Source organism: Rana temporaria, chromosome 1 (genome assembly GCF_905171775.1).
Source record: "Rana temporaria chromosome 1, aRanTem1.1, whole genome shotgun sequence".
NCBI classification, from domain to species: domain Eukaryota; kingdom Metazoa; phylum Chordata; class Amphibia; order Anura; family Ranidae; genus Rana; species Rana temporaria.
Genome location: NC_053489.1, coordinates 51,931,900 through 51,947,726, shown reverse-complemented (window position 1 = coordinate 51,947,726; position 15,827 = coordinate 51,931,900). Strand labels below are relative to the sequence as shown.

The 15,827-nt window shown below is 46.6% G+C and overlaps 1 protein-coding gene across 2 annotated transcripts in view; it reads left to right on the top strand.

Moving 5' to 3' along the window:
• The first annotated feature begins 593 nt into the window (after positions 1–593).
• The window catches only part of CCBE1 (collagen and calcium binding EGF domains 1), a 511,379-nt gene continuing 496,145 nt past the window's right edge, over positions 594–15,827 (top strand). The window contains exons 1-3 of one of the 2 annotated variants that reach the window (XM_040337897.1): positions 594–1,233; positions 1,414–2,560; positions 11,929–12,009. In XM_040337897.1, coding sequence (XP_040193831.1) covers positions 2,454–2,560; positions 11,929–12,009 — 188 coding nt within the window. In that variant the 5' untranslated portion in view covers positions 594–1,233; positions 1,414–2,453. Of the gene's footprint in view, positions 1,369–1,413; positions 2,561–11,928; positions 12,010–15,827 lie in introns of both variants that reach the window. The other variant, XM_040337890.1, reaches the window with a different exon arrangement.

Here is a 15,827-nt window from a genome sequence, read left to right as displayed (position 1 = left end):
AGTTTTGGCTATATAAAATACTTGTATAGGAAAACCTTCTCTGGCTGGAAGGGCTCCTTTACAATCACACCCCCAGCACTGGGCTGCATTGCTCAGAAGCAGGGATATCCACTATATGGAGAATGTTTGTTGCTCCATATGAGACACAATTGTGACAATATGGGACATCAAATATTTAAGAAATGTAAAAAAACAAACAAAAAACTTTCAGGTAAATGTCACAGTGATTAATGCTACTTGGGGGTATTCTACAGAAGAAATAGGGGTGCTGCTGAAGTTGTAATCTCAATTTTTCTGAGTTGACTTTTATTATTATTTGTGTGCACTCTATTCTATTCTATTCTATTCTATTCTATTCTATCAGGAGTTCACTTACTTGCTCTAGACCAGTAACTCAGAAAGTCCTGACAGCCAGGCAACCAGCATTTTCAGGTCAGAACTCCTCTGATTGGTGGTGGTGATGTTTCATGCAGGGAGTCCAGGCAGATAGTGACTCGTCTATCAGGGGGCCAGATGAAGAGGTTCAGCCCCCCCCCCCCCCCATGACATACCAGACACACAGCCCCTCCCCCCTCATCACTGGATCTCTGTGCACTAAAAACATCCCAGAAACTCAACAATCCAAATCTGTCACATGAAAGCATGAAAATCAATCCCACCTTGGAGGAAAAGCCAGGATCAGAGCAGAGAGGACAGGCTGATCAATGAGGCAGAGACACAGCACAGGCAACGTGGTGCCACCAGCCCTGGGAGTACTTACTGTATGATAAAAGTCACCTTCAGAGCTGAGCCAACCTTATCCCAGAGCCACCTACCTGTAGGTGATCTGCCATAGGAATCAGGAGGGATCTGCAGCAAAGGACACCGATCCAACAGGGTGGAAGGAGAAGAGATCTGATACAAGTGATCAACAGATTATCTAGGAGAAGCAGAAGGAACCCATCGATCTACTGCAAGTGATCCAACAAGAGTTCTTCTGCAAGAGTTAGGAGGACCTACTGCCAAGGAATTGGGTCGCAGAGGTGACCTGCATGATGCAAAGGATCCAGTAGGTGACCTTCAAGAACCAGAAGGGATCTCATGCAAAGGATCCAGAAGGTGACCTACACGAACCAGAGGGGTCTCATGCAAAGGATCCAGTAGGTGACACTTAAGAACTAAAGGGATCTCATACAAACGTTCCAGTAGGTGACCCATAAGAACTAAAGGGATCTCATGCAAAGGATCCAGTAGGTGACCCATAAGAACTAAAGGGATCTCATGCAAAGGATCCAGTAGGTGACCATTAATAACTAAAGGGATCTCATACAAACGTTCCAGTAGGTGACCCATAAGAACTAAAGGGATCTCATGCAAAGGATCCAGTAGGTGACCATTAAGAACTAAAGGGATCTCATGCAAAGGATCCAGTAGGTGACCCATAAGAAGAACTAACGGGATCTCGTGCAAAGCATCCAGTAGGTGACCCATAAGAACTAAAGGGATCTCATACAAAGGTTCCAAACTAAATAGGTGACCTACGAGAATCACAAGAAAGCCAGAGAAAAAGATCCAGCTGAATCAAGTGACCTGCAAGAATATTAAAAAATCTAGTGCAAGCAAACCAGGTCCGATAGGTGATCTGCGACAATCAAGAGATCTCAAGCAAAGGATCGGAAGGATCAGAAGAAATCAAATCCAAAGGATCTGCATCCGATAGGGGGATCTACAATTAAAAGAGACTGAAAAGGTGATCTGAATTGTCAGAAGGAATCATATGTAAGGGATCTGATAGGTGATCTGCGACAATCAAGTAGGGATCCGAGTCAAATAGGAGATCTACAGTCATCAGGAGGAAGCCAATGCAAAGGATCCAGATTGAATAAAAAGAAATCGAATGCAAAATCTTATTCAAGGGATCAGGATCCGACAGGGATCGATAGGATAAATCGGTGATCTTCAGGAAACAGAAGGAATCTACAGCAAGGGATCCAGACTGAGCAGGTTATTTGCAAGAATCAGAAGGAATCTCATTCAAGGGATCCGGACTAAGTAGGCGATCTTCAGGAATCTCATTGAAGGGATCTAGAGCCGACACTGAGACAATCATAGGGGAAAGGATCCGGGCTGTATAGGCGATCTGCAGGATTTGGGACTCCAATGCAAAGGATCCGGGTTGTCTACTAAGCCGATCTGTGTGATTCAAAAGTAATCTCATACAAGGGATCCGGAGCGAATAGACAATCTGTAGTAATCAGAAGGAATCCACAGGAGAGATCCATGCGGCAGCGATCCTCGGTGTGACTCCCAGCAGTAGCCGCTCTCCTCTCCCGTGTGATCTGAGCGCTCCGCCTCCAGCCCGGTACACCGGCCGATCCCCCTCTGCCCGTCCGACTCCCGAACCCGGACAGGTCTGCCCAGCGACCTCCCAGCGCAGGACCTTCACCCAGCTGGCAGGAACAGAGCAGGGGCCAATGTGTGAGAGAGGGGCCCGGAGGATCTGCCTGTGCCTGGGCTGCCTCTTGCTGCTCCTGCCCCTGGGACTGGCCTGGACCTACAGAGAGGAGGTGGAGAGTGACAGGTGAGTTCCTGATCTCTGACAGGTCACATTGTAGGGGCTGCAGGTGAGGGGCCCCCTGGGGCCCTTTATCTGTCATCTTCATTATCACTTCTCCTGCTGATTATAACTCAGGGCTGAGGGATGTATGGGTTCAGATCAGAGATCCTGCAGGGTTCCTGCACTGAAGAAGTGCAATGACCCTGGAAATGTGTTCTGTATTCTCTGTATTGTATGTCCCTCATCTACACCTATGACAGGTTCCTGCACTGCAGGAGTGCTATCTCACCCCTTAGCTGCAGACCCTGGAAATGTGTTCTGTATTCTCTGTATTGTATGTTCCCCATCTACACCTATGACAGGTTCCTGCACTGCAGGAGTGCTATCACAGCCCTCAGCTGCAGACCCTGGAAATGTGTTCTGTATTCTCCGTATTGTATGTTCCTCATCTACACCTATGACAGGTTCCTGCACTGAAGAAGTGCAATCAGACCCTGGAAATGTGTTCTGTATTTTCTGTATTGTATGTTCCTCATCTACACCTATGACAGGTTCCTGCACTGCAGGAGTGCTATCACAGCCCTCAGCTGCAGACCCCAGGATTTGTGTTCTGTATTTCATATACTGGGGTAGATTCAGATAACAATTACGCCTGCGTATCCATAGATACGCCGCGTAATTGCTAAGCTGCGCCGGCGTATCTACTTTCTGTATTTAGAAAGCTAGATACGCCGACTTAAGCTTAAGATACGACTGGCATAAGTCTCTTACGCCGTCGTATCTTACGGTGCATTCTCACGCTGGCCGATAGGGGCGATTCTGTTGCTGTCGGCGTAGAATATGCTAATTTTCTAGATTTGCCGATTCACAAACGTACGTGTGCCCGGCGTTCGTTTTTATATATATATATATACAGGGCTTTTTTTCAGGGGGAACTTGGGGGAACTCAGGTCCACCACCTCTGGCTCAGACCCTTTGGTGCCTGCTCACCACAATCACTTGTAAACACAGAAGTCGGGTTTCTGTGTTTACAAGTGACAGCTCTGCACTCTGTGTGTAACCCCCTGAACTCTGCACCCTGTATGTAATGCAATCCTTGTATTTAATTCCCATTTAAGACCCTTCTACTGTTTGTGAAATCTGAACGAGTCGTGGTTGAGTTCCTGCACCTATTTTCTGAGAAAAAAAGCTCTGTATATATATATATATATATATATATATTGCAATGGACAGTGCCAGTAGAGCAGTGGACGATGTCAGTAGGGCAGAGATTTGTGTCGGTAGTTTATTTTAATTTTTTTTTTTTTTTTTTTGCTTTTTGCTTTTTTTTTTTTACAATTTTATGTTTTTAATTTATTTTTATTTTATTTTATTTTTTTACTATTTTTTAGGAGCCCTATTGGAGGGCTTTGGTGAAATATCAAGGGTCTAAACAGATCCCTAATGTCTCACTTTTGAGGCAGAGAAAAGGACTGAGGACAGAGACCCCCCAGTCTCTTTCTCTGCAGCCAAGCAGCAGGGGGAATCAGCGCAGCACATGGTGATTAGATTGTGCCCAGGCACACCTGGCATACCCTGTGCGCATGCCTATGGTGCTCATCATCTACACCTGTGAGGGGTTCCTGCACTGTAGGAGTGCTATCACAGCCCTCAGCTGCAAACCCATGGAAATGTGTTCTGTATTTTCTTCAATGTGTGTTTCTCGCCTATGGCAGGTTCCTGCACTGTGGGAGTGCTATCACAGCCCTCAGCTGCAGACCCCAGGAAATATGTTCTGTACTTCATATACTGTGTGGTCCCCATCTACACTTATGAAAGGTTCCTGCACTGTATGGCTCCATGCACACTGGAGCTGATAAACTGCTGTTTATTGGAGTTTGGGCGTTTTTTTTTTTTTTTTTAAAGCCCATAAACTCCACTCTATGTTAGCCTATGTGTCCATGCACACATGGACGTTTTTCAGATTTAAAGCGGGGGTTCACCGGAAAAACAATTTTTTAACATTAGATTGAGGCTAATTGTGGGAAGCACAATCGGGTGTTTTTTTTTTAAATCAATGCAGTACATACCGTTTTAGAGATAGATGTTCTCCGCGGCTTCCGGGTATGATCTGCGGGACTGGGCGTTCCTATTTGATTGACAGCCTTTCCGACCGTCGCATACAGAGCGTCACAAGTTGCCGAAAGTAGCCGAACGTCGTTGCGCAGGCGCCGTATAGAGCCGCACGGACGTCGGAAGGCTGTCAATCAAATAGGAATGCCCAGTCCCGCAGATCATACCCGGAAGCCGCGGAGAACATCGATCTCTAAAACGGTAAGTACTGCATTGATTTAAAAAAAAAAACACCCGATTGTGCTTCCCACAATTAGCCTCAATCTAATGTTACATTTTTTTTTTCGGGTGAACCCCCGTTTTAATGAGCAGTGGAGTTTATGGTCTTTTTTTCTGAACGCCCGAAAATCGCGTTCAAAGTGCAATTTCTTTACCTCAAAAACGCAAAAAAACGCCAACGTTGATAAACGCAAAAAAACTCTAATAAACTATCAAAAACGTGGCTCGCCAGCGTTTTTTTTTGCCTTTTTGACCCATTAAAAAAAAAAGAAAAGAAAAAAAAAAACACTAATAAACGCTATTGCAAAAATGTTATAAAACGTTGAAAGCTACTGGCGTTTTTATAACATTATTTTAGCGTCGTGCTATCAGAGCCCTGGAAATGTGTTCTGTATTTTGTATACTTTATGTTCCCCATCCACACCTATGGCAGGTTCCTGCACTGTAGGAATGCTATCACAGCCCCAGGAAATGTGTATTTTTTATATTGTGTGTTCCTCACCTATGACAGGTCCCTGGGTCCAGCTGCTGTGTTGGGATACAGGAATACATTTATAGCCAGATTCAGTAAGAGTTAGGTCGGCGTATCAGTAGATACGCCGACCTAACTCGGAATCTGCGCCGACCTATGTTTAAGCGTATTCTCAAACAGAGATAAGCTTAAGATATCTAAGATACGACGGCTTGCGCCGTCTTATCTTAGGTTGTAATATTTCTGCTGGCCGCTAGGTGGCGCTTCCATTGCGGTCGGCGTAGAATATGCAAATCAGTAGATACGCCTATTCAAGAACGTACGCCCGGCCGCCGCAGTACATTTACGCCGTTTACGTAAGAGACAGGCCGCCTAAAGTTAAAGATGCCCCCTAGGTGGCGTAGACAATGTTAAGTATGGCCGCCGTTCCCGCGTCGAAATTCGAAAATTTTACGTTGTTTGCGTAAGTCGTCTGTGAATAGGGATTTACGTCGTTTACGTCCACGTCGAAATCAATAGGCCCGTGCGGCCTACTTAGCCGTAATGCACACTGGGGAATGTAGGCGCCCGGCGCATGCGCAGTTAAGAAAAAGACGTCAAAAACGTCAGGTCAAGCTCCATTAACATAAAACACGCCCCCTTAGACAAATTTGAATTAGGCGCCCTTACGCCCGCCCGCTTTAGGCTACGCCGCCGTAACTTAGCAGGCAAGTACTTTGAGAATCAAGTACTTGCCTCGCTAACTTACGGCGGCGTAGCCTAAACACGCTAAGCTACGCCGCCGCAAAGTTAGGACAGGGTACCTGAATCTAGCTATTAGAATGCATTGTAAAAGAATACAATGTTACAAATCTTGCCAAGATAAAATTGGCAGAGAATTTTCTGTTTAAATATTTATAAACATCAGATTTTTGTTGGAGAAGTATTTGTGCTTATTTTGATGATTTTATCTCAGCAATTCCCCCCCCCATTCTGTTACTAAGAAGATCATATGGGATCACTACCAATTACATTTTTAAAGTGGCTGTAAAGGCTGAAGATTTTTTCCCATTATACGTTCTATGCATGCCGGTAAAAAAAAATGGAGGCTGGTGCTCAATATTTGGCGGGGGGGGGGGGCAGCAAACCAACGCCACCCGCCAGCACAGGAGACGGACAGGAAGGGAAGACTCCCTAGCCCAGTGATGGCGAACCTTGGCACCCCAGATGTTTTGGAACTACATTTCCCATGATGCTCATGCACTCTGCGGTGTAGTTGAGCATCATGGGAAATGTAGTTCCAAAACATCTGGGGTGCCAAGGTTCGCCATCACTGCCCTAGCCAATCGCTTCCTGATTGACCAGGAGGAGAATCAGGAAGACAATAGCGAATACATCTAATCATGTGCTTAAAAAAAAAAAAAAAAACATTAAAATCCATGCGTCTGGCGTCCTGCATGTAGATTAGGGGTCAGGTGCATGGATTGGGGGGGGGGGCAGCGCCCCTGAACCCCGTATAGACGCCACCACTGATAAAAAAAACTATTTATGCAGCCCCCTAATACTCACCTGAGCCCCCCCCCCCCCCCCTTGATCCAGCGATGTGCACAAGATCCTTGTCTGTCCTGGGATTCCCACTCCTCATTGGCTGAGACAGCAGCGGGAGCTATTGGCAATCACAGTCAATGAGGAAAGAGCGGGGCCGAGCCGCGGCTTTATGTGTCTTAGCCCAGGTTCACACTGGGCTGCGGGAGTAAAGCCGTGCGATTTCACTCCCTCCTGTCAGTCCTGATTTCGGCCGCGATTACAGAGACATTTGGTTTCTGCACAGAAACTACTGTTTGAAATCGGTGCGGCGTAGCACCGATTAGGACAATGCCATTGCCCGCAATTGCTGGCAAATTCCGCGGCTTTGACATGTGATTTGACATGTCAAATCGCATGTCAAATCGCACCAGTGTAAACCAGGGCTTATGGATGCCTAGAGCAGGGCTCAGGAGTCAGCACATACCAGTGCCCCCATAGCATGCGGCTTGCTATTGGGGGCACTGGTCATGGGATTGGAGCCAGGAGCTTCCGGGGGGGAACCAAGAAGCAGGGGATCTGGGTTGTCGCATTTTGTTGTGTGGCAAAGTGCGCGGTTAAAAATAAATGTGAGGCTCAATGCCTGAAAAGGAGCATCTTTGGCGCTCTAGTCGCGCATAAGGCAGCTCATTCAAGTGTATCGGCTGGTCCATGCATGCCGTGTAAAAAAGAAAACATAAATGCGAAACAAAGCGCGGAAAATGCAAATTCACGTGACACACATATGGGAATGGGGGCTTAGTGGAAAATCGTTATCATTCGTTTTGAATAGAGTACAGTGAGGGAAAAAAGTATTTGACCCCCTGCTGATTTTGTATGTTTGCCCACCGACAAAGAAATGATCAGTCTATAATTTTAATGGTGGGTTTATTTTAATAGTAAGAGACAGAACAACAAAAAAAATATCCAGAAAAACGCATTTCAAAAAAGTTATACATTGATTCGCATTTTAATGAGTGAAATAAGTACGAGCTGAGATTAGAAGCACTCTCGTAAAGGGAGTGCTCCTAATCTCGGCTTGTTAGCTGTATAAAAGTCACCTGTCCACAGAAGCAATCAACCAGATTCCGATCTCTCCACCACGGCCAAGACCAAAGATCTGTCCAAAGATGCCAGGGACAAGATTGCAGACCTACAGAAGGCTGGAATGGGCTACAAGACCATCGCCAAGCAGCTTGGTGAGAGGGTGACAACAGTTGGTGTGATTATTTGCAAATAGAAGAAACACAAAATAACTGTCAATCTCCCTTGTTCTGGGGCTCCATGCAAGATCTCACCTCGTGGAGTTTCAATGATCATGAGGACGGTGAGGAATCAGCCCAGAACTACACAGGAGACTCTTGTCAGTGATCTCCCACGGCACACCCGCATATCTCACGCAGAACACAGTTTGAGAATCACTTCTGTAACTGGATTTGATCAGTGGCGGCTGGTGCTCAAATTTTTTTTTGGGGGGGGGGGGGCGCAAACAAACGAAAAAAACAAACAAACAATTGAAGCCTCACTGTGCCCATCAAACGCAGCTACTGTGCCCATCAATTGCAACCACTGTGCCCATCAAAGGCAGCCACTGTGCCCATGAAATGCAGCCACTGTGCCCATCAAATGCAGCCACTGTGCCATCAAATGCAGCCACTGTGCCATCAATTGTCGCCACTGTGCCATCAATTGTCACCACTGTGCCATCAATTGTCACCACTATGCCATGCCATCAAATGCAGCCACTGTGCCATGCCATCAAACGCAGCCACTGTGCCATCAATTGTCGCCACTGTGCCCATCAATTGTCGCCACTGTGCCATGCCATCAAATGCAGCCACTGTGTCATCAATTGTCGCCACTGTGCCATCAATTGTCACCACTGTGCCATCAATTGTCGCCACTGTGCCATGCCATCAAATGCAGCCACTGTACCATGCCATCAAACGCAGCCACTGTGCCATCAATTGTCACCACTGTGCCATCAATTGTCGCCACTGTGCCCATCAATTTTCGCCACTGTGCCATGCCATCAAATGCAGCCACTGTGTCATCAATTGTGGCCACTGTGCCCATTGTCTCCACTGTGCCATCAATTGTCACCACTGTGCCATCAATTGTCACCACTGTGCCATGCCAAACGCAGCCACTGTGCCATCAAACGCAGCCACTGTGCCATGCTATCAAACACAGACACTGTGTCATCAAACGCAGCCACTGTGCCATCAATTGTTACTACTGTGCCTTCAATTGTCACCACTGTGCCCAGCAATCGTCACCACTATGCCATGCCATTAATTGTCACCACTGTGCCATCAATTGTCACCACTGTGCCAACAATTGTCGCCACTGTGCCCATCAATTGTCGCCACTGTGCCCAGCAATTGTCACCACTGTGCCATTAATTGTCGCCACTGTGCCCAGCAATTGTCACCACTGTGCCATTAATTGTCGCCACTGTGCCATCAATTGTCGCCACTGTGCACAGCAATTGTCGCCACTGTGCCCAGCAATTGTCGCCACTGTGCCCAGCAATTGTAGCAATTGCAATGCATGAATCTATGTATTGTATACAGTGGCGGTGCGGGAGCCAGAGGGAGCGGCGCTCCGGCGCCCTCTATGGACGCACCGCCACTGGATTTGATACTTGTCAGACTGTCACACGGGAGCCTTTAGGTGGAATTTAAAGGAAACTTTAGTCTTTTTATTGTATTTCAATATATGTGAGAATATCAGCATAAAACAAGCCCACACAGGGAAAAGTAATAGGCTCATTTTCATTTTGCTTTCCTCAGCAGAACATACTTACCTTTTGCTCCATTTAGCCTCTGGGGACAAAAGGAAAGTCTCGTGCAAGCTGTTAGTTGCTGGAGTCATACATTGGGCTATGGACTCCCTGTGTGACAGCGCTGATTGGTAAAGAACTGTCACATGGATGAGTCACTCCTCCATACCCAGAAGCAGGTATTACCTTCAACTGATAGCAGAGGGAGCTCTCTAATTAGGCGGTCGCCCAAGGCCTCGCACTCACAGTGGCCCTCGCAGCCGCCAAATTTGCCTGTGATCAATACTAATGTCGGCGTCATCAGATCTCTCTATTACCCCTCTCTCTTTCTCACCTCCCCCTCTCTCCCCCCTCTTGCATTGGCTGAATATGTCTGATGGGTGAGGAAGGTGCCCTGGAAGTGGTGCTGATCACCTGTGTGCATTTTCTGCAGCCATTTTTCTTGCTTTTATTATTTTTCCCATTATGGGTGTGAGTGGGGCCTCATGTCTAAGTTTTGCCTAAGGCCTCACAAAGCCTAGAGCCGCCTCTGACTGATGGTGACGAATGGAGCAGTGGGGTAATGAGGAAAAAGTTAGTATGCTGTGGAGGAGGATTAAAGCAATCACCCTGGTTCGCCCTAGTTGGCCAAGGCACAGATTTGCTTTACATTTACAGTATAGCCCAAATCATGGATTTTTTTAGTCTCTGTCCCATTGAGTTGATTTTCATTCCCCTATCACATCACTATCCCAAATAAAAAGAATTGGAAAGAAAGCTCTCTAAACAGGGGCATAGGCAATGGGGACTGTGTAGGAGATCTGCATGGGGGGGGGGGGGGGGGTCTGTAATGTAGGAGATTTTTACTGTTGGGAAATCTGAACTCTGGGATCTGTACTGGGGGCAGATCTGTACTGGGAAGGAGATCTATACTGGGGGGGGGGGGGCCTTTACTGGGGGTGATCTGTACTGGTGGGAATCTGTACTGGGGGATCTGTACTGGGAGGGAAATCTGTACTGGGTTGAAATGCACTCGAAGGGAGATCTGTACTGGAGGGAATCTTTACTTGTGGGGGAGATCTGTACTGAGGTAAGATCTGTACTGGGAAGAAAATCTGTACTGGGAGGGAGCTGTACTGGGAGGGAGATCTGTACTGGGGTGAAATGCACTCGAAGGGAGATCTGTACTGGAGGGAATCTTTACTTGTGGCGGAGATCTGTACTGAGGTAAGATCTCTACTGGGAAGAAAATCTGTACTGGGAGGGAGCTGTACTGGGGGGGACTTTTAACTGGGGGATCAATACTAAATGGGGGATCTGTACTGGGGGAAGATCTGTATTGAGTGGATCTGTACTGGGAGAGAGATCTGTACTTTGGGGGTATCTGCACTGGAAGGGAGATTTGTTCTGAGGGGATTAATCTGTACTGGGGGGGGGGGGCAAGATCTGCACTAGAGGGCAGCTGTACTTGAGGGGGAGAGTTGTACTTGGGAGATCTATACTGGGGGGGGGATCTGTACTGGAGGAGAGATCTGTACTGGATGGATCTGTACTGGGAGGGAGATCTGTACTTAGGGGGGTATCTGCACTGGAAGAGAGATTTGTACTGGGGGGGGGGGCAGAGATCTGTACTAGAGGGCATCTGTACTTGTGGGGGAGAGCTGTACTTGGGAGATCTATACTGAGGGGATCTATACTTGGGGGATCTATACTGGGATGATTGAGGGAGGGAGGTAATTTTGTGCTCTGTATACTGACCTGTTCATTATACACTGCTGACCCCTATTATATTCTTGCTTGTGGCACAATATTAAAGAATTTGTTTTTGGGTACAAGGACTGTGCCATATATTACTGTGTATACATTGAGTTTAAAAGATTTACGCCCCTCCCACTGTTAGCGTAATTATGCCACACCCACAATTCACCTCTAGGCGCCCAAGGCTGAATCCCTCCCGGGATAAAAAATAGAATCTACAGTCCTGTCCGTCTCCAAATTGAGGGGAGCCCTCCAGTTATGACCAGAACAGATCTCCCTACTGGACACATGTTCACCTACCTTCTCTGATTCCTCCTTCTCCCTCTCCACCATCATAATTACATTTTTATATAAAAACCTTTCCGCCTTCATTACATTCCTTATTTTAGACAGAATGGCATCATCTCCAGGCCTCTATGCTTTTCTATGCAATGATTTATTGATTTCAAGTTATACAACCTCTCACATTGATTAATAAATGATCCCTGCACCATGTATAAGATTTCTCTCGTTGTTCATCCACAGGGAAGTTTGTTCGGAGAATAAGATTACCACCACAAAGTACCCGTGCCTGAAGACTACGGGAGAGCTGACGACATGCTTTCGGTGAGTGCTGCGGTTCATTTCCCTCTTCTGATGAGAGCGCGTTGATAAGCGGCGGTGTGATGATGTGATGTACCAGATGTACCAGCATCGTGTCAGAGCTGTGCCGGCAGAGATACTGACATGCTCCATATCTTGCTGATTACGGCTTGTCTGGCTTGTGTTGAGTTATTGTCCATGTGTCATGGAGGCTGCGAAGCGTAGATAGACTTTTAGATATGCTGGAGATAAAGGATTACTTTGAAGGCGCATGACTTAGCATGGCACCTGTCCTTTCTGTCTATATTCTGTCTTCTGATCCATGGTGGAATGGATTTGGCAAAAGTTCAAAAGTTCTGGCCTACAAATGTAATTTTCTGCCATTGGTAAAACATGTCGCACATAAATATGATCACTTAGCATTTAACTCTACTAAGATCTGTGTAGCATTTAAAGTGGAGCTCCGGTAACCCCCCCTGAAGTGGGGCCTCTCCACACCGCAAGGGTTAAATCAGCCATTCTCCACCAGGGTTCAGTGGAACCCTAAAGTTCCTCCAGAGGTTGGAACGGGTTTAATTGAAGTGGTATGCAACTCCTTCCTCCACCAACCCCATGTTGTTGTTTTTTAACTCTTACCTGTAGTGCCACGTTCCACTGTTCAGGTACCATACACCGGGTCCCACACCTCCATCTTGATCCTCTTTCAGATGCAGGCAGCCAGCTACTGATGATACCCTGGGCCAGCTATCTGGTCTGCTCTATGCGCCCAATCCTGCAGCCTTTGTGTGGTGTATCCCAGTTGGCTGCAGGACCAGGGCCATGCCATTCTGAGAATCAACCCCCTTTTGGAAGTTAAGTACCACTTTAAAATGTGGCTGATAGATCTCTAATTTGATGGTGTCTGAATAATATCGGGACCAACACTACTTGGCAGAGAGAGCAGCTTGACACCAACGATCCTTTTAATTGTGAGTAAGGGGGGAATTCTTCCAAGTAGTGGCCAGTGCAAAGCCGGTAATAGACGGTTTGAATCTCGGCCGGTTCCATCAATCAACTTAAAGTGGATGTAAACCCCAAAAATATATATATATTTTTTTTTATGTCACAATGTAGAGAATAAGATTTCCTATCATCTGTGCCCAGTCTTGCCACACAGAGTTAATCCAGCTCTGAGCAATCCTCTTTTTATTGTTCAGGGAAATAAAATAGACTTCCAGATAAAAACCAAAGTCCTTGCTTGAGTGACAGGTTATTTACATATCTCGTGCACTGCTTGCAGACATACACAGCTTCTGTAAAAAGTGCTCAATTCACATCCCCCTCCCCTCTTCCCTCCAGCTCTATGTATATTCTGATGGCTATTGCATTTTCTCATGGCACTGAACTGTGACTCACGCCATATTTTAAAAACATTTAATCAAAACACAGGGGAGGGGATGTGAATTGTGCACTTTTTTTCAGAAGCAAGGACTTTGGTTTTTATCTGGAAGTCTGTTGCATTTCACTGAACAATAAAAAGATGATTGCTCAGAGCTCTGTGTGGCAAGACTGGGCACAGATGATAGGAAATCTTATACTGTACATTGTGACGTCAAAAAAAGGTTTACATCCACTTTAAAGCGGTGTTTCACCCTGCAGAACAACTTTTTAGCATAAAATTCGGCATAGTAGCGCGAGCTACAGTATGCCTGTCTTAATTTTTTTATCCCCGTACTCACAGTGTAATCGTACATAGAAGATTCCGACTCCCCGCGGGGAATGGGCGTTCCTTTCAAGAGGGAGGGTGATTGACGGCCGGCTCTGGCACGTCACGCTCCCCGAAGATAGCCGGAGTAGGTCTCGGCTCGTCACGGCGCCTGCGCACAGACTATGCGCAGGCGCCGTGAAGCGCCAAGTCCTATTTCGGCTATTTCCGGAGAAGCGTAACGCGCCATAGCCGGCCGTCAATCATGCTCCCTCTGGATAGGAACGCCCATTCCCCGCGGGGAGTCGGAATCTTATCTATACGATTGCACAGTAAGTACGGGGCTAAAAAAATAAATACCGGCATACTGTAGCTCGCGCTACTATGCCTAATTTAATGCTAGAAAAAAAAAAGGTTTTATTAGGGTGAACCCCCTCTTTAAGTACAATCAGCCCAGATTTTTTATGTGATCATTGTCAGCGGCTAAAGCCACTAGCAATAATCACTGTATGTTCTCCTGGCCAGGATGGCTCCACCCCCCTGCCGGGAGTACACAATAGCTCCGGGGGAGGGATTACCCCATCAACACTGACTGTGTTGATGGTGGAAAAATCCAGTTTTCGAAAGAAAATCTATGGCTGGCTTAAGATGGGCCTTTTTTTTCCATTGACCGGTTTTAGCAGGAATTCCCCAAAACATGAACATTGTTTCAAAGGTTCCTCTGGGGTGAAAAAGTTGGGAATGGCTGAGTTAAATTCCTGATAAGTCTAGGGGTAGAAGAATAGACAAGAATACTTACCTTATTACTCGTTCTCCTGGCCACCAAAGTTCTTCTCTTCTTTCTGAAGATTGGTCTTGCCACGTATGTAATGCAGCTTGGAGAAGTGGTTTGGGGTGACTGGTCACACTGTTTGAGGGGGCCAGCTGGAGCTCATTTCTTTACCCCTAGACTTAATGACCATTTAATTCTTGCAGTGTATGGGAGCCCACTGAGAGCATTTTTTGTCCTGCCTAGAATGGGGCTTTAATGTGGCTGTGGACTGGTTAATAGGCTCTGCCCATTCAGCGTCTTCTACTAGTCCACCCCTTGGGGCACTTATATTCATCTTAACCATGTTCCCCTTTCCACTCTGTTCCTCCGTCCCAGACATTGCAAACATAATTAGCCAGATTCAAGTAGACCTGCCTAATGTTAGGCAGGCGTAGCGTATCTCATATACGCTACGCCGCTGTAAGTTAGAGAGGCAAGTGCTGTATTCACAAAGCACTTGCGTCCTAATTTACAGCGGCGTAGCGTAAATGTGCTGGCGTAAGCGCGCCTAATTCAAATTGTGAAGAGGTCGGCGTGTTTTATGTAAATAAAGCATGACCCCACATAAATGACGTTTTTAACGAACGGCGCATGCGCCGTCCGTGGACGTATCCCAGTGCGCATGCTCCAAATTACGCCGCAAAGACTCGTTGGTTTTGCCCAGCCCCATTCACGGACGACTTACGCAAACGACTTAAAAATATAAAAATTCGAAGCGGGACCGATGTCCATACTTAACATTGGCTGCGCCATCTTTTTGGTGGAATATCTTTACGCCTGAAAAGGCCTTACGTAAACGGCATATCTTTACTGAGATGGGCAAGCGTACGTTCGTGAATAGGCGTATCTCGCTGATTTACGCATTCTAGGCGTAAATCAGCATACACGCCCCTAGCGGCCGGCGTAAATAGACAGCTAAGATACGCCGGCGCCGGCGGTCGTATCTTAGCTACATTTAAGTGTATCTCAATTTGAGAATACACTTAAATATACGACGGCGCAGATTCGGAGTTACGAGGGCGTATCTACTGATACGCCGGCGTAACTCTACCTGAATCTGGCTAAATGTGCTTTAGGATATGGGGGGGCATGTGACCTCCTCCTAAGATGCAATACTCAGACCACGTCATTTACCAGGCCTGAACACTATTGAGAAGCGTGGTATCCTCAACCTGGTGTAAGATTTGACACCATCTGACATGGAGGGTACACAAAAGTTTTAACTATCAGAGGAAGGAGTGGCAGAGAAGAACAGGGAAGGTGCGTATAAGCGGGTCAGGGGGTGGATATTTTACTTTTGGATTGATGCTTGAAGAATATATCACCCATTAGGTTATTGGTGATGCC